Here is a 27495-nt window from a genome sequence, read left to right as displayed (position 1 = left end):
GAATTTCTTTTTTAAAAACATATTGATACATAATCATTGTACCTGTTGACTAGTGGCCACCTCATGCCAGTCTCTGCCTCTGTGGTCATATCACCTCATCCTCTTTTCTTCTCTATGTACCTGTTTTCTAAGGGTTCTTGTCATTACATGTAGGGCCCAGCCAAATAAGCCAGGATCATCTCAAGATTCTTACTTTATTCATATCTGCCAGCCCATCTGGACACATAGGGTATGTACAAGTCCCAGAGATTAAGACACAGATCTCTTTATTCATCATTATTCAGCCTACCCCAGGGACCATCCTAGGGAATGCCAAATAGAGCTCTTGACTTCGCCTTGGTAAGCAGAATTCAGGTAACTGGGAAATTAAGCAGGAGTTGGAAATAATTCTTCACAGTGCTCCTTCCCCTTTGCGAAGGATCAAGTTACCAATACAGAGTCCCAGAAGTCATAGTAACAATAACTCACATGATGCTATGGTTTGAATGCTTGTCTTCTCCAAAATTCATGTTAAAACTTAATCTCCAATGTGGCAATATTGAGAAGTGGGGTCCTTAAGAGGTGATTGAGTTATGAGGGCTCTACTGTCACAAATGGATTAACTCATTTATGGATCCATGGATTAATAGATTAACAGGTTATCATGGGAGCAGGTCTCGTGATACTATAAGAAGAGGAAAGGGAACCAGAGCTAGTACACTCAGCCCCCTCGCCATGTGATGCCCTGTGCCACCTCAGAACTCTCCAGAGGATCACTTAAGCCTAGGAGTTTGAGAACAGCCTGGACAACATAGGGAGACCCTGTCTCTACAAAAATAAAAAAATTAGCCGGGCATGGTGCCACACGCCTGTGGTCCCCGTTACTTGGGAGGCTGAGGTGGGAGGATCACTTGGGCCTGGAAGGTTGAGGCTGCAATGAGCCATGGTAGCACCACTGCACTCCAGCCTGAGTGACAGAGTGAGACCCTGTCCCCCAAAAAAAAAGAACTCTAGAGAGAATTCCCACCAACAAGAAGGCTCTCATCAGATATGCCCCTCAACCTTGGACTTCCCAGCCTCTAAAACTGTAAGAAATAAATGTGGCTAGGTGTGGTGGCTCATGCCTGTAATCCTAGCACTTTGGGAGGCCGATGCAGGTGGATCACCTGAGGTCAGAAGTTCAAGACCAGCCTGGTCAACATGGTGAAACTCTGTATCTACTAAAAATACCAAAAAAATTAGCTGGACTGGGCATGGTGGCTGGCACCTGTACTCCCAGCTACTTGGGAGGCTGAGGCAGGAGAATCACCTCAACCCAGGAAGCAGAGGTTGCAGTGAGCCAAGATCACACCATTGCACTCCAGCTTGGGTGACAAGAGCCAAACTCCGCTGAAAGGAAGAAGAGAAGAAGGGAAGAAGGGCAAAAGGGAAGAAAGGAAGGAAGGAAGGGAGGGAGGGAGGGAAAGGAGAGAGAAGTGTTATTTCTTATAAATTGCCCAGTTTCAGTTTCAGGTATTTTGTTATAAGCAATAAAAAACCAACTAAGAAACATAAACTTTAACTCATTTAATTCTCACTAAAATTCTATAAGGTGGGTACATTTATTATCCTGACTTTTCACATGAGGTGAGGCACAGAGAGGTTAGATAACTTGCCCTAGGTCACACAGCTGTGAGTGGCAGAGCCAGGACTCGGGATGAGGGATCTGTCTCTCCCACCCTTTCCCCTTTCTAGATTCACAAACCCATCACTAATGGTGACTCTGATTTACAGATACAGCAGCATGGCCACCTATCACCTGCTCCTTAAAAATCAAGCTCTGATTCATGAGCTAGCTGAAGCAGATATTCTTTCAGGGCTGGAAGGACAGCCTCCAAAGGGTGGGTGCAGTTCTCTTTGGGGAGGGGAAATGCGAAGCAATTGGGAGCTCACTCCGGGATCCAGCAGATCACTGCAGCTCCAGCCCGCTCACATTGCCTCGGAGCTTTGGTTGGACTTCCCTTGGCCTCAAGGACACAGAGATAAATGGGCGAGGAGGCAGATGAACAGAAAGGGAAGCAATGAGAAATATGTTTTTGAGCCCATGAGATGGAGCAGTGGGAAGAAGTCAGTCAACAATTCTTAAAACAAAAAAATAAATAAACAAATTTTAAAAAAAGAAAAAAGAAACAATTCTTCAGCCTGCTTATGACAACCCATAGAATTCTGATGATGAGTCAGCTCGTTCTGCTGAAGATGCATTTTGGGGAGAGTTGATCGTTCTGCATAATCCTATCATGAACACAGGCAGCCAGCACAAACGCAGTGCTGAGGTTTCAGAAATGAAGCCCATTCCAACAGTGAACACCAAAAAGCCATTTCCAAATCCCATGCCCTTCTTGGCCCAATCACTCCTACTCAGTGTTACAGCTCTGATGTTCTCATACTCAGAAACCGGTTAGAAGAATCAAGAAAGTCCATTGGATAAGGACCCAGACTTAATGTCTCTGAAAGTGCTCAACAAATACATCTGGACTGTGAATTGCACAATTGCCTGTCAGAGGCAGATTTACCATGAAGCTGATGAAGCCTCAGCCCACTTCCCCTCACTTCCCCTGTGGATGCTGAGCACTGTAGAGTTGAGAAGGGAGCCAGGTTACAATCAAGAACTATTTCTACATACAGCTGGGCACTGTGGCTCACACCTGTAATCCCAGTACTTTGGGAGGCCAAGGCAAGTGAATGGCTTGAGCCCAGGAGTTCAAGACCAGCCTGGGGAACATGGAGAAACCCTGTCTCTACAAAAAGAAAAAAAAAAAATACAAAAAATAGCCAGTTGTAGTGGAATGCACCTATAGTCCCAGCTGCATTATATATATTATATGTATATATATACACACACATACACACATACACACACACACACATATATATTTCCACACAAGTTTGATAACTCAGAAAAAAAGCCTTCAAGGCACCAGTAGTTTGTTGATTCATTTTCATTCTAATAAACAGTTACTCTCATACCTGGTTTTGTATTCATAATTTTGTACTCTTTTTCTTAAAGATGGCCCTCCAGATCATATTAACTTCAGGTCTCACAAAACCTGAATCCTTCCACGTCACAGGAGAAATAGAACAGTATGAAGGAGGATTCTTCCAAACTCATCACAGCCATGGGGGAAAAAAAAAACAACCTTGAGAAAATGTTCTTTCTAGGACCCACGTCAAGGATAAGAACACTGAAAGAGACATATGGATCAAACAGATGCAAGATTTAATTTAAAAGCCAAGTGCTATAGAAGTTCACTATAATGCTTTTCTAATTGTCTGTGTGACAGAGTGCTCTCGAAAATGTTTTAAATGAGTGAGACCAACTTTAAGAACTCCATGGATAGGATTCAAGTGCAATTCCTGTGTTCAAGGGGTTTTCTTCCCCAAGTTTTGATACTAGTCTTTTGGAGTATGATGGAGCTTTGGCAGCAGGAAACGTGTTCAAGCATCTAATAATCAGTTATTTATAGAATATTTACTGTGTGCATAGCACTTCTGAGTGCTCCTTCAAATACTGAGGAGGATGCAAATGAAATCCAGGGCAGATCCTTGCCCTCAGGAAACTTAGAACTTAATTGAGAAGAAAATATGTGGCTCCAGCCCTTTCGCTGTTGTTCCATTTCTCTTCTGATGGTATAGCACAATGGGCAGTAATTCAGTTTCCAACAAAGAGATTTTTCCTGAGTGCCTGACAGCCCCATTCTCATTTTCCTCTCACTGTTTGGGATCCTAGGCCCCGATGACCAGGGCTTCATAAACCTCTGCAGGTCAACCATCCTAACCCAGGTGATGGGACTGGGGGGACCCCATCATACCTCTCCATCTGACACAGGAATGTTGCTCAGAAATGAACAGCTCTAGGAAATGTGCAGGGGTTCAAATAATTAGAAAATACTTAATGGATTATCACCAAATTCCTCCCCAGGAGACCTCAGTATCAGCTCTCAAAACGGAAAGAGTGCCATTTCTCATAAAAGCTTAGTAACCAGTGAATTTAGCAAATTATAAACTCTGTGGCATGCAATTTAAATAGCTATACTTGAGAAGACTTGGCATCACTGCTTTTGGAGCAGAATTTGTGGCCAGATGCCAAAGGGAGACTAGTTATTTCAGCAGAAAGGACAGAAGTTATTTCTCGTTAGCATTTCAGTTCATCCTAACTCAGGAAAGCCCCAGGAAATTTAAGAGATGACAGAGTTGGAAAGAAGGAAGAATGGGAGGTAGGATTTCTGGAAATTTTAACATTATAGCAAACATATCATATCCAGAGAGCATGCAGATCAACTTCTCTTATACTGGGCTTGAGTGAGCTTGTGGTTCCCATTAGCTGTCTTTCCAGAAAAATACAGAAGGTAGTTCTCCTAAAGCTATCATCCACTAGGTGTGAGATAAAGAGCACATTAATTCATCCAACGAATATTTATTGAGCATCTGTTGACCAGGTGTGGTGGCTCACGCCTGTAATCCCAGCACTTTGGGAGGCTGAGGCGGGCAGATTACTTGAGGTCAGGCGTTCAAGACCAGCCTGACAAACATGGTGAAACCCTGTCTCTACTGAAAATACAAAAATTAGCCAGGTGTGGTGGCAGACGCCTGTAATCCCAGCTACCTGGGAGACTGAGGCAGGAGAATCACTTGAACCTGGGAGGTGGGGGTGGCAGTGAGCAGAAATCACGCCACTACACTCCAGCCTGGGCGACAAAGCAAGACTCAGTCTCAATATGTATATATATATATTTATTGAGCATCCGTTATGTGCTCAGGGTGCTAAGGATTGAAGGGTTAAGCAGAAACAGAAATAGACTCTACCTTTGTGGTATCTGGGGTGGATGAACACAAGCAAATGTGAAACTGTAAGGGCAGCATGGATAAAGGAGAGAGATACTGTGCAATGAAACACAGAAACAGAGACGTGGGACCTATCTGGAGGCCAGTGCAGACTTCCAAGGAATGAAGGCCTGAGCTGGTAGACAAATGAGAAGGATGTAAGGAGGCAAAGATGAGGAAAGTGTGCCCCACGCCAAGGAAATAGCTATTCCAAGCACCCATGGTGGATAGATCATTGCCTTTGTAGCTGGGGTAGAAGAACATGAACCTAGACCACTGAGTCCAATAGAACTTTTCACAATGATGAAAATGTTTTATCATCTGTGCTGTGCAAAAAGGTAGCCACTAGTTACATGTGGCTACTTAGCAATTAAAATGTGGTGGGTGTGGCTGGTGCAACTTTAATTTTTATTAGTTTAAATGTAATTAGTCACATGTGGCTAGTAGCTGTTGCATATTGGCCAGTGCAGGCCTAAGGAAGCTTGTTTTTATTTAACATCAATAAAGAGACATTGAGTGCTTCTGAGCAGGAGGCTAAAGGATTAGATTTGCATTTTGAAAAAGCAATCATTCTGGTTACAGTTAGGAGTGCTGATCAAAGACAGTCCCGATGAAACTTCCAGTTAGAAGACTATTGGAAAAGTCCAGGTGACAGGCTAGAGTGATGGTGGTAGATATGAGGGGTGGACAGATCAAGAGCTATTAAAGGAGATAACATCTACACAGTTTGGTGATGCAGGGGACATTTTGGGAAGGGAGAGAGAAATTTCAAGGATAACTCCTGGAATTCTGACTCAGCTGCAGGTAGCTTCTGTATGCTTTGTGGCTAATGGCTAAGACACTGACCTCACCCTTAGAAAGATCTAGAAGTGCCTGGGAGTTTTATTCTGTTAGAAACTCCCCACCCCTGCTCCCACCCCTACCCAAAAGATTTCCATGTCAAATCCCTGGAACCTTTGAATGTTACCTTATATGGAAAAAGGGCCTTTGCACATATGATTCAATTAAGAATCTTGAGATGAAGAGATAATCCTGGATTATCTGGGTAGGTCCTCAATGCTTGCACAAGAATTCTTATAGGAGGGGAAAGAATAAACAGAAGAGGAAGAAACAAGGTCACCACAGAGGCAGAGATTAGCATGACGCGGCCACAAGCCAAGGGATGTCTGGAACCACCATAAGCTAAGAGAAACAAGGAATGGATTCTCCCCTAGAGAGTGAAACTCCCCCTAGAGTCTTCAGAAAGCATAAAGTCCTGAAAATACCTTGATTGTGGACTTCTGGCCTCCAGAAGTATAACACAGTAAGTTTCTTTTATTTTTTTTATTTATTTATTTAGTTAGTTAGTTAGTTTTTATTTTTAGAGATGGAGTCTCACTCTGTCACCCAGGCTGGAGTGCAGTGGCGCAATCTCCGCTCACTGCAAGCTCCACCTCCCGGGTTCACGTCATTCTCCTGCCTCAGCCTTCTGAGCAGCTGGGACTACAGACACCAGTCACCATGCCCAGCTAATTTTTGTATTTTTAGTAGAGACAGGGTTTAACCGTGTTAGCCAGGATGGTCTCGATCTCCCGACCTTGTGATCCGCCCACCTCAGCCTTCCAAAGTGCTGGGATAACAGGCATGAGCCACCGCACCTGGCCATTTCTTTTATTTTAAATGATTGAGTTTGTGGTCATGTGTTATGGCAGCCTCAGTAAACTCAGACACTCCCCCTGTTCTCTCTTTCCCCAAGAACAGTCATAGCCAGTGACTGATTGACCAGAGTAAGAGTATGTATTAGTCCATTTTTGCACTGCTATAAAGAAATACCCAAGACTGAGTAATGTGTAAGAAAAGAGGTTTAACTGACTCACAGTTCCGCATGCCTGGGGAGCCTCAGGAAACTTACAATCATGGCGGGAGGTGAAGGAGAAGCAGGTACCTTCTTCACAAGGTGGCAGGAGGGAGTGAGCGAAAGAACAAGGCAGTGCCACACTAAAACCATCAGCTCTCTTGAGAACTCACTCACTATCATGAGAACAGCATGGGGGAAGCCCCCCCCCCCCCCGTGATCCAGTCACCTTGACCTTGTCCCTTTGTTGACACGTGGGGATTGCAATTCGAGATGAGACTTGGGTGGGGACGCAGAGCCAAACCATATCAGAGTACAAAGGCTCAGCTCCTTTGCTTCAATGCAGGACAAACTTTCAGGTATAACAAGCCTAATAGCTCCCCAAAGGATCAGACCAAGACTAGGACTTCTTTGTCTGGCTTCTTCCTCCCCCGTCCTCACTTTCTTACTAGTTTCTCCAGGGAGCGCCTTCATAATAAATCACCTGCTCCTAAACCCAAAGCCCATGGCCAGCTTCAGGGAGAACCTGACCTATGACAGGTGGCCTTCACTGGGCAGAACAGAAGCCACACCTGAGGCCCAGGCTTAGAGAGACAATCAAGAGTTTAGTTTTAAACATGTTGAATGTGGATGCTTTTAAGGCAGGAGTTGGCAAACTGTGGCCTGCAGACCAAATCTGGCCCATGACCACTTGATTTTGTAAAAACAAACAAAAAAAGCAGCATTAGAACATAGCTTTGCCTGTTCATTTACAGATTGCCTAAGGCTCCTTCCGTGCAATAACAGCAAGGTTTGGACAGCTGAGACAGAGACCATATGGTCCACCAAGGCTAAAATATTTGCTATCTTGTCCTTTACAGATATGAGCAGCGGAATTTGTGAGTCTACAGCTGAAAGAGCTGGAAGAAAACGTTTATGAGTCCTTTGCACACAAGTGATCATTGAAGCTGGGGGGTGGATGCAATCACATCCAAAGCAAAGCTAGAGGGAGAAAGAAAAAGAGCCAGAACAGAAGCTTTCAGAATTGTAGTATTTAATGATGGACCAAGGTAGACTGAAAAGGAGACACAGACTAAGTGGCCAAAGATGCAGAAGTAAATCCAAGGAAGTTCCTTAAAATTTGAAACATCCGAAAAACATCTTTCATGTTGACCATTTATTATGTCTGAAGACAATGAAAGCTTTTATTTTCTTCTGGAAAGTCAGCATTTAAAACTACCCATCAAAAGAAATGTATTTTCTCCAGGGCAATCAAAATGACTTTGAATAAAATTATTATGGAGTTAGTTTGTTCCAATGCAACTAAAAACAGAGAGAGACATATTGTATACCTATGCAAACCCTTAGCTCTGAACTATCCAGTGATGTTCAAACTCATAGAGAAGTGTCTAATCCTGACTAACCCTTTTGCCATTTTCCCTCTTTGACCCTGCTGTACCATTGCCTCACTCCTGGGGAATTCCTTTATTTAGAAAGTTTTCTTTGTACACAACTTGGAGCGAAATACCCTGAAAAAGACCATATTTGTCTTGGATTATAAAACATCAAACCCCTAAAATATTTCATAACCCACTAATACCAAAAATATACTCAGGCCATAATAGCTGCATATGTCAGTATAGTGGAGAGCTTCCAACTTCTTTCCATAATAAACTTTAAGTACCTTCTCTGCACAAGGTGCTGTGCTAAGTTTTGGAAGGGGCACAAAGTTGAGTAAGACATTGCCTCTGCCTGCCCTCAGTTAGAAGAAGCGAGAAATGTGCCCAAATCACTATTACTCAAAATATGGTAAGAGCAATAAAAGAAATTGGAGTTTTATGAAAATTTGGGGGAGTGAGAAAGAAAGCTCACATCTGGTTGGTTGTAGGACTGGAAAAGGTTCAAGGAGGAAGTTCCATGGGAGTTTGGCTGGGAGGAATTTCTGGAGATGAAAATGTAGAAGAAGGCATTCCAAGGTGATGGAACAGCATGAGGTGGGAGGAAAGTACAGGAACACTAAACATAGAACTTAGGTAGGAGGGCAACGGGTGGGGAGGAAGATTTAAAAAACTAAAACATTTGGGGAAATGCTAAAGTAGGAATTTGGATGAGAGTTCATGGACAGCGAGGACCTATTGAAGGATTACGTAGGAAGGAAATAAGTGCTTGGAACTGGCCCTGGACAGTGAATTTGGCAGTGAAGGAGGCCTGGAGTGGAGAAGGGAAGAAGACTGAGGTCGTGAATATCAGTAAAGATACTATTCCAGGATCCAGATGAGAGGGTTAAGGCACAGGCAACAGAAAAAAAAAGGGGGGGGGGAATTAAGAGGTAATGGATGGCCAGGCATGGTGGCTTATGCCTGTAATCCCAGCACTTTGGGAGGCAGAGGCAGAGGCAGGTAGTTCAGTTGAGGTTAGGAGTTCAAAACCAGCCTGGCCAACATGGTGAAACCCCATCTCTACTAAAAATAACAAAAGTCAGCAGTGCGTGCTGGCATGCACCTGTAATTCTAGCTACTTGGGAGGCTAATGCAGGAGAATTGCTTGAACCCAGGAAGCGGAGGTTGCAGTGAACCAAGACTGGGCCACTGCACTCCAGCCTGGGCTACAGAGCAAGATGCCATCTCAAAATAAAAAAAAAGAAAACAGGTAATGGAGGTTAAACTCCAGGATTTAGAAATGACTGGGAAAAGGCAGGAACCAAAGATGTTTGTGCTTTGTAGCTGGGAGAACTTAGAACTTAGCTCTATAGTTTTGGAGGGGAACAAGCAGGGGTCTCAACTTCCCCTTCTGCTACTGCCCCACTTCTCCACTATAACACCCATTGGAGAGGATTGCTGTGTCTATATTTGCATGGTCAGGTATCAAAATTAGTCCAAAGGGGTCTGACCTCAACCCACAAAGAACTGTTAAATAAAACAGCCATAAATCTATGCTCTAAAACTAAGTTGGAGGTGGGAGTCCAATCGTATTCCTTCTATTTCCTCAATACGAGGAAATTGACGCACTGGGGAAGATTTTCAGACCTGAAGCCATGTGGTTAGTGACTAGGAGCATGGGGAGCCACCCAGTCTTCTGAGAACCTTCCAAATCCTCCCTGAGCCCTCTGAGTCACAGCCATCTCCCCTCCCTGCCTGGAGCACTCGCAGCACCCCAGTGACTCTGCCCTCAGGGTCCCAGAAGAAAACAGGGTACAGATTGGCAACCTCCTCATGCCTTCAGCTCCCACATCCCAGGAAGCAAATGTAACTCCAGGCTCCCACTTAAGCCACCTAAGCTCCATTTCCAGGCTTCCTGCCTTCCCCCATGCCTGCAGACACCCACCTCCTAAGGCCCAAGCCCAGATCTGCCTTGGTTTTCCCTCTAATGCCTTGATAACCTGCCTGTTGCTTACTTTGCACACCAAGAGACCACAGAAAAGCTACAGCAGGATTCCAAGGTCCCTTGGATGATCTGCAGTCTCACACACATGCCAAGGCATGCAAATGGTGGTGGTGTCTAATGCAAGTATGACATAGATGCCATTCCCTTGCTTATGGAATGTTCCAGGGGATTTTGCGGTGGCTTGCAAAGCTGGTTGTTTCTGGTTACCCAGTAGAACAGTGTTTTTGAAAAAAATCATCATCCACCTGGTCTCTCATCTTTATAAGTGGTAAAAATCATAATTAAAAATAGCCACCATTCTTGGATGCCTACTCTGTGGTTGAATATTACTGCACTTAATTCTGATGGTATACAACGAGGTAGTATCAGCATTCCCCATTTCCCACAATGGGTAGACTGAAACTCAGAGGGCTTAAACTACTTTTTAAGCCTGTACCTTATCTTCAGTCTTCTCATTTGCAAATTGTGGATAAGAATAAGTATTTCGTTGGGGGCTGCAGGATCACATGAGACATTGTGTTCATAGCAACGACACTAGCATTGATTTTTGATGCTCCACTGGTGAGGGGCAGAACCAGGTCCTTGTGACACAGACTCTGCATCCATTTCTGTTATTGCACTACTGATTAGTTCTTGTTCGACTCGCTGTGCATTCGGTGACCCTCTCACCTCATTACAATAGGGGTCGAACTATGTCATTGTCATCATTGTCACCAACCAGTGACACCAAAACAGAGCCCTCTGTTTGGCCTTTGTGCTGTTTATTCTTTATTTGGGAGAGTCAAAGAAAGGTTAATGCTAGAGATGGAGACATTTGAGATGGTCCTTGAAGGACTTCTGTAGGTGAAGATTGATATTGAAATGGACTGAAATCTTGGAAGCATCCTAAGAAAAAGAGTTAGGGAGATTTAGAGAGGTTCAAAAAAACAACAACAGTAACTCTAAGTTAGTCTGGTGATGAAACAAGGGTACTGCGTGATAATGAAGGTTATTGAGAAAGATGCCTGTCATGTTGACTCACCTATAAGATCATCTTAGGAAAGTGGGTTTGTTTGTTTAAGAAAAAAAAAGTCAGAGGTAAGTGCTGGGCTCGGCGCCCTGCTCCTGGAACTCCCACAGGACTGCCTGGGGACAGGGACTGCTGTGGCGCTCGGTCCTCCACTACGGACCTCTCCTGAGTGGGTGCGCCGAGTCATGGAGGGCGCAGAGCTGGCCAGGAAAGATCCTTTCCGCATGGCTGACGCTGGTTCTCGGCTTTATCCTTCTGTGTTCGGTCTTCGGAGTGTCTCTGGGCATCTCTGAGATCTACATGAAGATCCCGGTGAAAACTTTAGAGTGGGCCACAATACGAATTGAAAAGGGAACCCCAAAGGAATCAATTCTTAAAAACTCTGCTTCTGTTGGTATTATCCAAAGAGATGAGTCACCCATGGGAAAAGGGCTCTCTGGTCTACGAGGAAGGGACTTTGAGCTGTCCAACGTGTTTTATTTCTCCAGGAAGGGATTGGACGCCATTGTGGAAGATGAAGTGACCCAGAGGTTTTCCTCAGAGGAGCTAGTGTCATGGAATCTCCTCCCAAGAACCAATGTAAATTTCCAGGACATCAGTCTGCGGCTCACTATGGTGTGAGTGCTGGGCGTCATAGTGAGCTATTGTGTCCTACTGCCTCTGAGGGTTACCTTGGCTCTCCTTGGGATCAGTTTGCTGGTTATAGGAACTACACTGGTTGGGCAGCTGCCAGACAGCGGCTTCAAAAACTGACTGAGTGAACTGGTCCATCTAACTTGCTGCCGGATCTGTCCGTGATCGCTCTCTGGTACCGTTGATTATCATAACAAGCAGTACAGATCCCAGAAGGGAGGCATTTGTGTTGCCAACCATACTTCCCCAATTGATGTTTTAATCTTGACAACAGATGGATGTTATGCTATGGTTGGCCAGGTTCTTGGTGGTTTGATGAGAATTATGCAGAGAGTTATGGTCAAGGCTTGTCCTCATGTCTGGTTTGAATGCTCAGAAATGAAGGATCGACACCTGGTTACTAAGAGACTAAAAGAACATGTTGCTGATAAGAAGAAATGACCCATATTAATTTTTCCTGAAGGAACTTGCATCAACAGTACTTCAGTCATGATGTTTAAAAAGGGGAGCTTTGAAATTGGAGGAACCATACATCCAGTTGCAATTAAGTATAACCCTCAGTTTGGTGATGCATTTTGGAACAGCAGTAAGTACAACATGGTGAGCTACCTGCTTTGAATGATGACCAGCTGGGCCATTGTCGGTGACGTGTGGTACATGCCCCCCATAACCAGAAAGGAAGGAGAAGATACAGTCCAGTTTGCTAACAGGGTTAAGTCTGCTATTGCTATACAAGGAGGCCTGACTGAACTTCCCCGGGATGGAGGACTAAAGAGAGCAAAGGTGAAGGACACCTTCAAGGAAGGGCAGCAGAAAAATTACAGCAAGATGATTGTGGTTAATGCTTGAATTAACCACAGGGACTCAAGGAGATGGGGCATTGTGATCTGAAATTGTGGGTCACAGATCACGCAAGTACAAGAGGAAATTTTTTTTTCTTTTTTTTCTTTTTCTTTTTCTTTTTTTTTTTTTTTTTTTTGAAACAGAGTCTCGCTCTGTCACCCAGGCTGGAGCGCAGTGGCACGATCTGGGCTCACTGCAAGCTCCGCCTCCCGGGTTCACGCCATTCTCCCGCCTCAGCCTCCCGAGTAGCTGGGACTACAGGCACCCGCCACCTCGCCTGGCTAGTTTTTTGTATTTTTTTTTAGTAGAGACTAAGTTTCACCGTGTTAGCCAGGATGGTCTCGATCTCCTGACCTCGTGATCCACCCGTCTCGGCCTCCCACAGTGCTGGGATTACAGGCTTGAGCCAACGCGCCCAGCCTTCTTTTTTTTTTTTTTTTTTTGCCAGATCTTGGAAATGCAATTCAAATGAGAAGATGCAATGCTTTAAAAAAAAAAAAAAAGAAAAAAAAAAAGATGGGGGGATGGAAAAGGATGCTAGATGGGGAGACACATGAGGAGTGAGAAAGAGGTATGCAAAAACAACTTTCAATGTAATTTGTTTAATTGCACAATTACAGAAATACATGAAGTAAAAATGAAGCTACTCATGCCTACCCCCAAGGGGCACCATCATTGAGTTTGGTATGTGTTCTTTTCATGCACACTAAATGTGTCTATGTCTATATAAGCACCTGTATATGATATTTTTAGCAAAAAGAAAAAGACCCGCTCTACAACTGTTCTGAAATTAGACATCTTTCTACATCACTACATATAGAGAGATCTCTTAAATACCCCGTCCTAGACATTTCTCTTTTCTCCAGATTTTACAATTACAAACAATGGTGAACATCTTTGAACATATTTTCTTGCAGAGTTGTGCAAATCATTCTACAGGATAAGTTGCAGAAATGAAATTGCTAAGTCAAAGGGTACACTCATTACACGTTTTGAAATGTACTGGGGGCCGGGTGCAGTGGCTCACGCCTGTAATCCCAACACTTTGAGAGGCCAGTGGATCATGTGAGGTCAGAGGTTGAAGACCATCCTGGCCAACATGGTGAAACCCCGTCTCTACTAAAAAAACAAAAATTAGCCAGGCATGGTGGCATGCACCTGTAATCCCAGCTACTCAGGAGGCTGAGGCAGGAAAATTGCTTGAATCCGGGAGGCAGAGGTTGCACTGAGCCAAGATCATTCCACTGAACTCCAGCCTGGGCAACAGAGGGAGACTCCATAAAAATAAAAAGAAAAAGAAAAAGAAAAAAAGAAATGTACTGGGAAATTACCCTCCAGAATGATGTGCCAACTACACTCTCGTCAATAATTCAAGAAGGCATTATAATAACGCTACTTGATAAGCCTGTTTAAAACTTTTTAAGGTTTCCATTTTGAAAGGGTTTTTATAATTGTGAAATTCATGTGGATAAGTATACAAGTTGGACTATATAGGAAAACTCTTAAAAAAAAAAAAAAAAGGCAGTCAAAAAGACTAGCCCCACCAGCTGTTAAAGTGTTTTATCACGTTAAAAAAGTTCAACAGCATTTCCTTGGAATATGGCCAGACAGAACATGAAACAGAATGGAGCTTCCAGAAATAGACCCAAATACGAATGGAAATGTTTTATCTGATAAAAATGACATTTCAAATCAGTGAAATTAAAAAATAAATTTGTTTAATAAATGATTGTTAGAGAACTAGCTAGTCACCTTGGAGGGTGGAAAAAGGTGAACCCATACCTAACACGTTTTATCTAAATAAATTCTAGACCTCTCAGATATTTAAATGGAAAAAAAATGATTATGTTTTTAAAATAAAAATAAATGTTAGTAAAGTAAGGGAAAGCCAGCTGGAGACATACAGACCTGGTCAACAATTTGCCCTTGCCCTTGGTTTTCATCAAAGGAAAGCTGAGGCAGCTTTAACATTTGTCACTTTGGGTAATTATACCAACAGTACACATTGCTCCTTTGTCTTGGAGGGGGTGCGATGGACTGATGGTGGCTGGACTCCTGAGCCTGCTGCTGACCTTTCGGGGAGGAATAAGTTTCAGTCCCCTTCCCCTACGCTAAGCTGGAAGGCTGGCTGAGGGCTTGCTGTCTTGGGAGAGAAGTCCCAGCCATCTTTCTACTGCTCTTGGAGACCAAAGTCTTAAAATAATAGGGTATTCTAGCTGGGTGCAGCGGCTCATGCCTACAATCCCAGCACTTTGGGGGGCCAAAACAGGAGCATCACTTGAGCCTAGGAGATCGAGATCAGCCTGGGCAACATATGGAGACCTGTCTCTACAAAAAATAAAAAAAAATTAGCCAGGCATAATGGCACATGCATGTAGTCCCAGCTACTTGGGAGACTGAGGTGGGAGGATTGCTTAAGCCCAGGAGGTTAAGGCTACAGTGAACTGTGACGGTGCTACTGTACTCCAGCCTGGGCAACAGAGCAAGACCTTGTCTCAAATAATAATAATAATAATAATAATAATAATAATAACGTGTTCCTTTGCTTTGCCTTGTCTCCTCCATTAATATACATCCCCAGAGTAATATGTGTGCAGGGGGATTTACACGTAATATGTGTGCAGGGGGATTTACACGTAATATGTGTGCAGGGGGATTTCACATTGACCAGCTCACTTCTTCATTTGCGTTAACAGCACAGGGCAGAGAACACAAACTGGATGTCAATTGTTGTTGTTGTTGTTGTTTGGCCCACACAGGATATTTTTAAATTTGAGTCAACACTTTTTTTTTTTTTTGGACTTGTATTTTAGAATCAGGGGTTCATGTGCAGGCCTGCTGCAAAGGTATGCCATGGGATGCCAAGGTGTACGAATGAATCTGTCACCAAGGTAGCAAGCTTAGCACCTGATAGGCAGTTTTTTCAATCCACCCCCCTTTCCCTTCCCCCTCTAATAATCCCCAATGTCTGATGCTCCCGTTTGTGTCCACGTGTACCCAGTAGTTAGCTCCCACTTGTGAGTGAGAACATGCAACATTTGGTTTTCTGTTTCGGCGTTAGTTCACTTAGGATAATGGTTTCCAGCTGCGTCCGTGTTGCTGCAAAGGACATGGTTTCATTCTTTTTTGATGGTTGCATAAAATGGTGTATATGTCCCACATTTTCTTTATCCAATCCATCATGGACGGGCACCTAGGTTGATTCCACGCCTTTGCTATTGTGAATAGTGCTGTGATGAAAATACAGGTGCGTGTGTCTTTTTGGTAGAAAGGTTTATTTTCCTTTGGGTATATGCTAGTAGTGGGATTGCTGGCTCAAATGGTAGCTCAACTCTTCATTCTTGAGTTAACACTTGGAAGGAGAATCCGAATCCTGATCAAAGTCTGGATTCTAGCTTCTCTTAAAAACTAGAATAAATGATTTCCCTGGAAATTATAAGTTTCATATGAACAGAAACATTGTAGATCTGTACACAGCCCTAGCTCCAAAATATAAATCAGTATCTAGTATCTCAACAAATAGTTAATGAATGAGTGAATGGATGAATAAACAATGTCGGAACAACTCTACAATCAGCTGAAACTTAGTAGCGGCTGTTCCCCTTTACATGGAGAGTGTGCTCTCTAGTTTGCCACACTCCCTACCCCTCCTGCCTGCATTCTTCACTCACGCTGTCTGCCTGTTTCTGTAGGTATTCTGTAGGTATTTAAGTCTGTGGACCCTCTTGCCATGATAGTTCTGCAACCTGTACCTGTTTTGTTAAGTGACCCTGGGGAACTCAGAAATATAAGTCCCATCTGAAAGCTGATTAACCACTTTAATGACAAAATAAAAATCTAAAACTTACGTGAGGGGCAGTGGCTCACATGTATAATCTCAAGAATTTGGGAGACTGACGTGGGAGAATTGCTTGAGGCCAGGGGTTCAAGACCAGCCTGGGCAACAAAACAAGACTCTATCTCTGCCAAAAAAATAAATAATTAATTAATTAGCTGGGATTTGTAGGGCATGCCTGTAGTCCTAATTGCTTGGGAGGCTGAGGCAGCAGGATTGTTCAAGGCCGGGAATTCGAGACTGCAGTGAGCTGTGACTATGCCACTGCACTCCAGCCTAGATGACAGAGCAAGACCCCCATCTCTAAACACAAACAAACAAACAAGAACACTTATGTGAATAGTTTTCTAGAGCTAATAAAAAATATTACTTGGGGTTATTATTAAAAGAAATAAAAGCATATGCTTAAAATAAGAGCATGTAGCTTTTGAGCCTCTCTGTGAACAAAATATGCATTTGGTTTTTAGTTCTGAGTACAAATTACCACAAACTTAGACACTCAGAGCAACTCCCCATTTGCCTTATAGGTCAGAAGTCTGGGATAATGTTTCAGGCCAGTTTTGTGTTGCTATAAAGAAATATCTGGCCAGGCACGGTGGCTCACGCCTGTAATCCCAGCACTTTGGGTGGCCAAAGCAGGCAGATCACCTGAGGTCAGGAGTTTGAGACAACCCTGGCCAAGATGGTAAAACCCCATCTCTATCAAAAACACAAAATTAGCCAGGCATGGTGGCAGGCACCTGTAATCCCAGCTACTCAGGAGGCTGAGGCAGGAGAATCGCTTGAACCGGGGAGGTGGAGGTAACAGTGAGCCAGTGAGCCAGGATCGTGTCATTGCACTCCAGCCTCGGCAACAAGAGCAAAACTTTGAAGAAAGATGAAAGAAGGAAGGAAGGAAGGAAGGAAGGAAGGAAGGAAGGAAGGAAGGAAGGAAGGAAGGAAGGAGAAGAAAGAGAGAAAGAAAGAGAGAGAGGGAAGGAAGGAAGGAAGGAAGGAAGGAAGGAAGGAAGGAAGGAAGGAAGGAAGGAAGGAAGGAAGGAAGGAAAAGAAAGAAAGAAAGAAAGAAAGAAAGAAAGAAAGAAAGAAAGAAAGAAAGAAAGAAAGAAAGAAAAGAAAGAAAGAGAAGGAAAGAGGGAAAAAGAAAGAAAAGAAAGAAAGAAAGAAAGAAAGAAAGAAAGAAAGAAAGAAAGAAAGAAAGAAAGAAAGAAGAAAGAAAGAGAAAGAAAAAGACAGACCTGAAACTGTGTAATTTATTAAAAAAAAAAAAAAAGATTTAATTAGATCATGGTTCCACAGGCTGTACAGGAAGCATGCTGCTTCTGGTGAGGGCTCAGAAAACTTACTCATGGCAGAAGGTGATACAGAACATGCACACCACGTGGCAAGAGCAGGAGCACAAGAGAGTGAGCAGGGAGGCGCTATATGCCTTTAAACCCCCAGATCTCACATGAACTCTGAGCAAGACCTCACTCATCACCAAGGAGATGGTGCTAAGCCGTTCATGAGGGACCCACTCCTATGTTACAATTAGCTCCCACCAGGCCCCGCCTTCAACACTGGTGACTACATTTCAACATGAGATTCGGAGGGGACAAACATCTGCAACATATCAGATGGTATGACTCATTTTCTGCTAGGATCTCACAAGACTAAAACCAAGGCGTTGGTTGGCTACATTCTCACCAGCAGCTCAGGGGTCCTCCTTCAAGCTCATTCTCGTTGTTGGTAGAATTCAGTTCCTTGCCCCCATCTCCTTGCTGGCTTCAGTTGGGAAGCATTCTCAGCTCTTCATGACAGCTCTCTGGTCCTTCCACTTGACCTTCTCCATCTTCAAAGCCAACAATAGTGTGTCAAATCCTTCTGACGCTCTGGATCGTTTGGACTTCTGATAACAGCCAGAAAAAAAACTTTACTTTCAAGGGCTCATGCGATTCAATCAGGCCCACCTTGACAACCTCCCTAAATTTAACTACGCCGTGAACATGGCATAATCATGGAATGAGAGCTCTTCATAGTCACAGGTTCTGGAAATGAGGGCATGGAATCTTAGAAGCCAATTTTAGAATCCTGCTTACCATAAAATCATATTTTCTTAGAGATATGTGATATGATTTCCCAAAGATTTTCAGTGTTGGGTTACATTCATACAAGGAAAACGCCATGAATGGGGATGGTAATTACCGTATTCTCCTCTGCACTGGGCAGTCATGTCTGGGGATATATTACACTTCATTCTGGGTGTCAGAAATAGGAAAGAAATGGTGAAGCAAAATTGCCTTAGTCTGTTTGGGGTGTGATAACCAATACTATAAACTGGGTGACTTGTAAACAACAGAAATGTATTTCTCACAGTTCTGGAGGCTGAGAAGTCCAACACCAGGGTGCTGGCAGATTCCATTTCTTCTACTGAGGCCTCTCTTGCTGGTACACAGATACTGTCTTCTCGCTATAACCTGACATGGCAGAAGGGGTGAGGGATTTCTCTGGGGTCTCTCTTATGAGGGCATTAATCCTATTCATGAGGGTTACCCCCTCCCCAGAGGCCCCACCTCCAATACTATCACCTTGGAGGTTAAAATTTCAACATATGAATCTGAAGGAAACATAAACATTCAGTCCATTGCAATCACTAAGATCACAAATGGATTCAGATCCCTATGGTATATTTTATTTCCTTCCCCATAATACATCTATTTTTATTTTGATAAAAAAGTAACTTTTTTTTTTTTTTTTTAAGTCAGAGTCTCGCTCTGTCACCCAGGCTGGAGTGCAGTGGCGCCATCACGGCTCGCTGCAACCTCTGCCTCCCGGGTTCAAGTGATTCTCCTGCCTCAGCCTCTCAAGTAGCTAGGATTACAGGTGCACACCACCATGCTTGGCTAATTTTTGTATTTTTAGTAGAGACGGGGCTTTATCATTGTTGTCCAGGCTGGTCTCAAACTCCTGGCCTCAGGTGATCTGCCTCAGCCTCCCAATGTGGTAATTTTTACAACTCTCCACCAATGAGAAAATTGGACACTCCCGGATCTGCCATGTTTGTTTTGTTTTTTACCCTGCCGCAGACCTGAGTGGTATATTATCACAGTTTGAGAAATAGGGATATATAGGAACTGCAAAACCCTACTCCTATAATCCCACCTACCTCTCCCAATCAGCTTTTCCCAGCCAGAGGACCTCGTACTGATTTGCCTTCCCTTCCAATCCGGAGGCCTCCATCTTCTCATTCAACAGTGCATTTATTCAACCTGCCTCTCTCATCCCCAGATACACCCGTTTCTTGCCTACCTCTCGTAGTGCTCATGTCGTCCTTAATGCAGGAGTACCCTCCCTGTCCCCTTCAAGCCAAACACCCCCGGTTCTTTAGGATCCAGCTGAAGTCTGCCTTCTTCACTGTGGTTGTCCTCAGGCTACTTCATCATAGATTCATCTTTTCCCTTCTCCAAAACGTTAAGGCGTTTCCATCTGAGCCACATGTTTAGCAGTTGATTTATAACAGCCTTGTATTTTGCTCTGGTTATTTCACAGACTTACAACTTGTCTCCCAAATTACAGTCTACATCTCTAAATGGTAGCACCATCATTTTTTATGTTTCTCTTTTTTTCCTGGCAGAAAAGGCTACCCAAGCAGAACAAACAGTAAATGGCTCATTAATTCTTCTTTTCTTTTGTAATCTAACTCAGATTCCAGCCCCACTGAAAGATCTGCACCCTCTCTTCTTGTTATTCTCACCAATTGCCTTCTCTCCTCTATCTTCTGATTCCTTGGAACATAAAATACTGGGAAATGTAAGATAGAGAGTTTTAATGGGAAAGTGCACAGAGACCCACAGTCTCACCCTGAGATCCCAGATTATATGAGGCCCCTAGTTTTATTCTTAGCAGTCTGCCTTTTTTCCTTCCCAGGATTTGTCCTGGTTTGTAATTAAGTATTTGTGTATGATACTGTATAACTGTGTGTTTTACTCACTAGAGTGTAAGCTCTCTGAGGGTAAGAAAGGACCCCACAGGTGTTTTGCTTCCCATGATATCCTAAGCACAGCTTAAAGCCTAGCCCTCATTAGATGCTTAATACACTTGTGGAATAAATGAAAAGATGAATGAAAACTGCAGACAAGGTATCTTGGTGGGTCTTTGCATTCTTGTTCCTCTAATGAACAACTATCTGGCTCTTTCAGGCGACACAAGATGTACAGAGAGCAGATGAACCTCACCTCCCTGGACCCCCCACTGCAGCTTCGACTCGAGGCCAGTTGGGTCCAGTTCCACCTGGGTATTAACCGCCATGGGCTCTACTCCCGGTCCAGTCCTGTTGTCAGCAAACTTCTGCAAGATATGAGGAACTTTCCCACCATCAGTGCTGGTAAAGTTCATGGGATCAGGCAAGGGGGACTGACTTTCTCCCAGAGAGTCTGGGTAACGCATCCCAGGCCAGGCTCCAGAGTGGAACATTAAAGGCTTGACACTGACACCTGAGAGGCAGAAAAGGAACATACACATTGATCTTTTTCCCTCTGAAAGAGATCTTATAGCAATAATCTCGTCCTGATGCCATAAGGAGGTATGCTGTTGTTTGGTACACCTAAAGGAAGGTGATCACTACCATTTATTGAGTGCTGCTTTTGAAGCAGGCGACGCATTCTCTTTCACCCAAAGACCTTGTGGCATGGATATTACCACTGCCATTTTATAGATAGGGAAACTGAGACTCAGAAAGGTTGAGTCACTTGGCCAAGGACCTACGGGGTGGAGCTGGGATTCAAACACAGGCCTGCTGATACCAAGTCTGTGTTGTCAAGCACTGAGACAATCAAAATGACACAGCAAATTATTAGCAGAGACAAAAGCAGACTCAGTCTCCCAGCCAGATATTGCTGGAGTGTCCACTGAAGGGCTAGAAAGCAGGGGTCTGGGACAGAGCAAGGAAGGAGGCTGCAGCCTCCTGGGTTCCAAGAGATCTCCCACAGAGTGGGCAAGGGCCACAGGCTACATCACAGTCTCCCCTCTGGTGATCTGAATCAGAGTCAAGGGACCCCCATGTTGTAGGCTGTCCCAGGAATGAGACTGGAAGTTCTCATTGCCCTTCTCCTCCTTTGCAGATTACAGTCAGGACGAGAAAGCCTTGCTGGGGGCGTGTGACTGCACCCAGAGTAAGTGACCTGGCCCCGCCCCCACCCAGCCTCTTCACCCTCACAGCTGTGCAAACCCCAAAATCCACTCCAGTGGCGACCTTGGGCAAGAGTGGAAGGAGTATGGCTCTCTGTGTAACCTCTGAGAACTCAACATTTCTCCCCATCCACCCACAACAAGAAAAGGCACTTAAGAGGAAGGGTTGTGTAGGCCCCACTGGGCAATGCGTGGCCCAGGAAAAGTACCATCAGCATCACTGAGGAGCTCATCAGAAATGCAGGGTCTCACTCTCTTTCTGAATCCGATTCTGAGTTTTCACAAAATCCTTAAGTGATTGGAGTTGCTTTCAAATTCAAGAAGCAATGATTCCCACTACTGACAAAATATCAGAGTCAGCTAGGCACAGTGGCTCACGCCTGTAATCCCAGCACTTTGGGAGTCCGAGGCAGGTGGATCACTTGATGTCAGGAGTTTGAGACCAGCCTGGCCAACACAGTGAAAAACCATCTCTACCAAAAATATAAAAAGTTAGACAGGCATGGTGGTGCCCACCTGTAATCCCAGCTACTCGGGAGGCTGAGTCAAGAGAATCGCTTGAACTGAGGAGGTGGAGGTTGCAGTGAACTGAGATCATGCCACTGCACTCCAGCCTAGGCAACAGAGTGAGACTCCAGCTAAAAAATATATATATGTGTGTATATATATGTGTGTGTGTGTACACACACACATATATATACACACATATACACACACACACATATGTATTAGAATCACTGGGGGAGCTTTAAAAAGTGCTCATGCCCGGCCTCCACCCCCAGGGATTTTGATTCGAGTTCAGACGATGAGGCCCAGGTGATTCTAATATAGCCAGAGTTGAAACTCACAAGGGTAAGTGATTAATGGAATCAAAAAGCTAGGACTGAGAGCGGCAGAGCTCCCCTCCAGGAGTGCTGTGACCTGGTTATAGGTGGGTCTGGACCCTAAAACCCTCAGGCCAGTCATCACCAGCCGTGAGTGGCCCTTTACTTCAATATGTGGAACACACATCAGAAATGTCTACATGTGACTACATCTGATGAGGCATGTCGAAATGTATTAGTTCATTTTTACACTGCTGTTAAGAAATGCTTGAGACTGGGTAATTTATAAAGGAAGAGGTTTAATTGACTCACAGTTCTGCAGGCTTAACAGGAAGCATGGCTAGGAGGTCTCTGGAGATTTACAATCATGGCAGAAGGGGAAGGGGAAGCAAGGCACATCTCACATGGTGGCAGGAGAGAGAAGACGCAAACAGGGAAGAGCGCCTTATAAAACCATGAGATCTCATGAGAACTCACTATCGTAAGAACGGCATAGGGGAAGCTGTCCCATGATCTGGTCACCTCTCACCACATCCCTCCCTCAACAATTTGAGATGAGATTTGAGACAAGGGTATTACAATTTGAGATGAGATTTGGGTAGGGACACAAAGCCTAACCATATCACTAAGGTTTGAAAATAAAGGTGTACAGGGCCCCAGGCTTCCTTTTTCTTCAGTTAAGCACCTGCCATTGACCATTTTATAGAACACAAGGTAAGTGAGATATTGTCCTGACCCTCCAGGACCAGGGACAAGGTAAGGCAAGTGAGGTGCCCAGGATGCAACATTTAAGGAAGTAGCACTCCCTGCACCTAAGCAGCACTCACTTGCCAAGCTCTGGTCCCAGCCCAGGTGTACAGTCTTAAGTAGAAAGAGGCATAAACCAACTAGTCTAATATAACAGAAGGCATAAGTCGAATCTACAAAGATGTAGTTGAAACACAAAGAGGAAAGGGTTCATTCTTAGGAAAACATTCTTTGGGGTTTTCAGTAAATGTCTTCACTGTATTTGTTGCTCTTTTCCCATGGTCAGCAGAAAATGTACCTTTTTTTTTTTTTTCTTTTCAAAATGGGGGTCTCACTATGTTGCCCAGGCTGGTCTCAAACTCCTGGGCTCAAGCGATCCTCCTGCCTTCACCTCCCAAAGTAAAAAGTTCTGTCTTGAGCCCCTGGACACCGTCACTATGGCCTGACACCATGGCATTTACCCTGCAGGTTATGGAGAGCACATCCTAGTCTTTAGGGTCTCATTACATAAGAGGAAAGAGAAGTCAGCGGGGCTTATTGAAGGACCAGAGTCACAAGCCTGGGCTGAGGCCCAGAAGCATGGTTAACTCACTCTTCTGCCTTTCACAGTTGTGAAACCCAGTGGGGTCCACCTCAAGCTGGTGCTGAGGTTCTCGGATTTCGGAAAGGCCATGTTCAAACCCATGAGGTAAGTGACTGCCTTCCTCCTTTCCACACCCGGTTGGGGTGGCCCTGGGAAGATTTGGACCAAAAACTAATAAAAGTGACCTAAAGTCTTTCTGCCAGTTATTCAGAGATTCTCTAATCTGCACAAGCACAGAACTGTTTGGGGTGATCATAATAATCATCATCATTGAAAATACTAAGAGCTTGTCCTTATCGGGCCCTTACTAGCATCTATGCCACACAATGACCTAAGTTGTGTCCTGGGATCATGGGCAAGTTTATGAGCCAGATACTCTTATAATGTCCACTTTACAGATAAAGATACTGAGGCTGAAAAAGACTATCTCATCCCAATCTTGCAGCTGCAAACAGTGGAGCTGGGATTCAAACCCAGGCATCTGGATTGCTAAGTTCACACTCCACCACTTTAATGCATCCCTACTTTTTTCCAAGGATAGCACTCTCAATTTTTGACATCAAAAAGTTTTTCAGACCTGTATACAACAACACTTGTTTCGACTGAAAACCTAGATGATCAAGAAAGACTACTAGGAAGTCAATTCCATGTTTACATTAATTTATATTTTATTCATAACAACAGTAACTACATGCCTTGAAAATTTTGTAAAACATATAGATGGGTGATATAATATGTATTTTAGTCCTTGAACAGAGCTTGGTGTGAGTTTGGGTTTCTGGCCCCCAAAGGATCTGCAACCCCCAGGTTGGGGTCTCCTAGAGTTGGGCCCCAGTGCCTTAGCCCAGGGGAATGTTCCTCCTTGAGATGATGAGACGACCTGCAGAAAAGAGAATCGCCCCAAGAGGGACCCCGTTACCCAAGTCATGCTTTCCTCCAGCATGTGCTTCTGCCAGTGGAATGCCATTAGAATGGCAGATTCCAAATCCTCAGCCATTCAAGGGGAGGCCCATTGAATGCCCCAGTAGATGGTTCTTAGGGCAGGGCCTACTTGAATAAGCACTGAATAAAGAGTTTCAGTCCCAACTGCTTTCGCAAAAGCACCTCCTTAAAGAAGGGGTTGGAGTGGATCAGCTGCATGTTAGATTCACTTGAGGAGCCTTTAAAAATCCTTATGCCTGAGTCCCACCCTCAGGGAGTCCAGTGGACACCCCTGCCCAAGGCCCAGGCAACCTTGAGAACCACCGCTGTATAAAGAGTTCCTCCGCTGGGCGCGATGGCTCACACCTGTAATCCCAGCACTTTGGGAGGCCAAGGCAGGTGGATCACCTGAGGTCAGGAGTTTGAGACCAGCCTGGCCAACATGGCGAAACCCCATCCCTACCAAAAATACAAAAATTATCCAGGCGTGGTGGTGCGTGCATGTAGTCCCAGCTACTCGAGAGGCTGAGGCAGAAGAATGTCTTAGCCCAGGAGGAGGAGGTTGCGGTGAGCTAAGATCGCACCACTGTATTCCAGCCTGGGCAACAGAAGGAGACTCTATCTCAAAAAAAAAAACAAGAAAGAGTTCCCCCATTTTTCCTATGTGAAAGATCCAAAATCCTAGTTGTTAGATCAACTTAAAACTTTCCAGAAATGTACATGAAACAATTGAATGTCTGCTTATATTTATATTCATTTAAAAATCCCGTCATATAAAACAGTATAGAGATTTAGAAATACCGCTTTTTTTTCTCCCACTATAGATTTTACCTGTCAAAAATTGTGGGCATTGGTTTCATCATCACTTAGAGTCAAGTTTGGGGTGAATGTTAAATCAATATTAAATTATTTCCCCGCTCCCCTCCCCCATCACTACCAACAACCTATTGTAACCAGTTACACCAGGCAGTAAAACCAGCACAAAGTCAAGTCATTCCAGGTTAATGTATCTGTCCCAAACAAAATTAAGTGATTAACTACGACAGGATTTGAATATAGAGACTCCTTTCCAAGGGACAGTTTCAGGAGAGACCTCAGCTTGTATTCAGGCATATAGAGTACTAAAATACGTAAATAAATACATTGCGTTCCTTTGAAATGAGAGCTATAACAGCGAATACACATGGCAATTAGCAGAGGTTCCACAAGTAGACATGTGACTCTTTGGCACAATGCTCAGCTGAACACAAGAGCCACCAGTGAGGTTCTGGTTGTTACAGAGTTTAAATTATTGTTACAGTTAGTCAAGCACATATAATATATACTCAAAAGACAGCACCAGTTAGAGAGAGGCAACCTAAGGAACACTGATAGAGAAACAGGAGATGTTAATGAGAAGCATAAAAGTAATGATAAATCTTCAAATGCACCACAAATCACCAGGGCCATAGATTCTGTTCTCCGAGCAAAATTTTTATGTGGCACAATAGGATGTCTCTAATTTCTTTTTTTTTTTTCCTTTTTTTTTTTTTTTTTCTGAGATGGAGTTTCACTCTTGTCGCCCAGCCTAGAGTGCAATGGCGCCATCTCAGCTCACCACAACCTCGGCCTCCCGGGTTCAAGCAATTCTCCTGCCTCAGCCTCCGGAGTAGCTGGGATTATAGGTGTGTACCACCACACCCGGCTAATTTTGTACTTTTAGTAGAGATGGGGTTTCACCATGTTGGCCAGGCTGGTCTTGAACTGTAGTATTTCCTTTGCAGGAAAATAAAATAACATAACTCACAGCCTAAAACTTCTTCTCTGCCTGGTCAGTTAAAACAAATACAGGCATGTGCAGTCAGGAGTTCGAGACCAGCCTGGCTAACATGGTGAAACCCCGTTTCTACTAAAAATATAAAATAATTAGCCAGGCATGGTGACAGGTGCCTGTAATCCCAGCTACTCGAGAGGCTGAGGCAGGAGAATGGCTTGAACCCGGGAGGTGGAGGTTGCAGTGAGCCAAGATCGTGCCACTACCCTCCAACCTAGGCAACAAGAGCGAAACTCCGTCTCAAAGAACAACAACAAAAAAATACAAGCACAGCTCGCTGTATCTGCATTTCACTTTATCACGCTTTGCAGATACTGTTTTTTACAAATTGAAGGCTTGCGGCAACCCTGCATCAAGCAAGTCTATCGGTGCCATTTTCCCAACAGCATGTGCCCACGTCATGTCTCTGTGTCACATTTGGTAATTCTCACAATATTTCAAACTGTTTTTTGGGTTTTTTTTTGAGACAGAGTCTCACTCTGTTGCCCAGGCTGGAGTGCAATGGTTCAATCTCAGCTCACTGCAGCCTCTGTCTCCTGGGTTCAAGTGATTCTCTTGCCTCAGCCTTCCAAATAACTGGGACTACAGGCACCAGCCACCACACCTGGCTAATTTTTGCATTTTTAGTAGAGATGGGGTTTCACCGTGTTGGCCAGGCTGGTCTTAAACTCCTGACCTCAGGTGATCCGCCCACCTCAGCCTCCCAAAGTGCTGGGATCATAGGCATGTGCCACCATGCCTAGCTAATTTTTTCTATTTTTAGTAGAGATGGGGTTTCACTGTGTTGGCCAGGCTGGTCTCGAACTCCTGGCCTCAAGTGATTGCCCACCTTGGCCTTCCAAAGTGCTAGGATTACAGGTGTGAGCCACTGCGCCTGGCCTAAATGGGTATTCTGACTGCTCCAACAACTGGCTATTCCCCCAATCTCTCTCCCTGTCCTCGGGCCTCCCTATTCCCTAAGACGCACAATATTGAAATTAGGCCAGTTAGTAACCCAACATGGGGCCTCTAAGTGTTCACATGAAAGGAGTGTCACATCTCTCACTTTAAATGGAAAGCAAGAAATGATTCAGGCAGCTAGTGAGGAA

General features: G+C 44.2%; 1 protein-coding gene and 1 pseudogene across 8 annotated transcripts in view; both read left to right on the top strand.

The window, feature by feature from the left end:
- The window catches only part of FAM20A (FAM20A golgi associated secretory pathway pseudokinase), a 61676-nt gene that overhangs the window by 23345 nt on the left and 10836 nt on the right, over window positions 1–27495 (top strand). For all 8 annotated transcript variants that reach the window (XR_012426070.1, XR_012426068.1, XR_012426071.1 and 5 more), the window contains exons 2-4: window positions 20532–20716; window positions 21453–21503; window positions 23700–23778. Coding sequence is in view for 2 of the 8 variants with exons in the window: in XM_005584791.4 (XP_005584848.3) it covers window positions 20532–20716; window positions 21453–21503; window positions 23700–23778 (315 nt within the window). In the remaining 6 variants the exon portion in view is untranslated. The remainder of the gene's footprint in view (window positions 1–20531; window positions 20717–21452; window positions 21504–23699; window positions 23779–27495) is intronic.
- LOC141408849 (glycerol-3-phosphate acyltransferase 3 pseudogene) lies at window positions 11108–12635 on the top strand (annotated as a pseudogene).

The sequence above is a fragment of the Macaca fascicularis genome, chromosome 16 (genome assembly GCF_037993035.2).
Source record: "Macaca fascicularis isolate 582-1 chromosome 16, T2T-MFA8v1.1".
NCBI classification, from domain to species: domain Eukaryota; kingdom Metazoa; phylum Chordata; class Mammalia; order Primates; family Cercopithecidae; genus Macaca; species Macaca fascicularis.
Note: the sequence above shows the minus strand (reverse complement) of the source record. Positions and strands in the feature narration are given on the sequence as shown.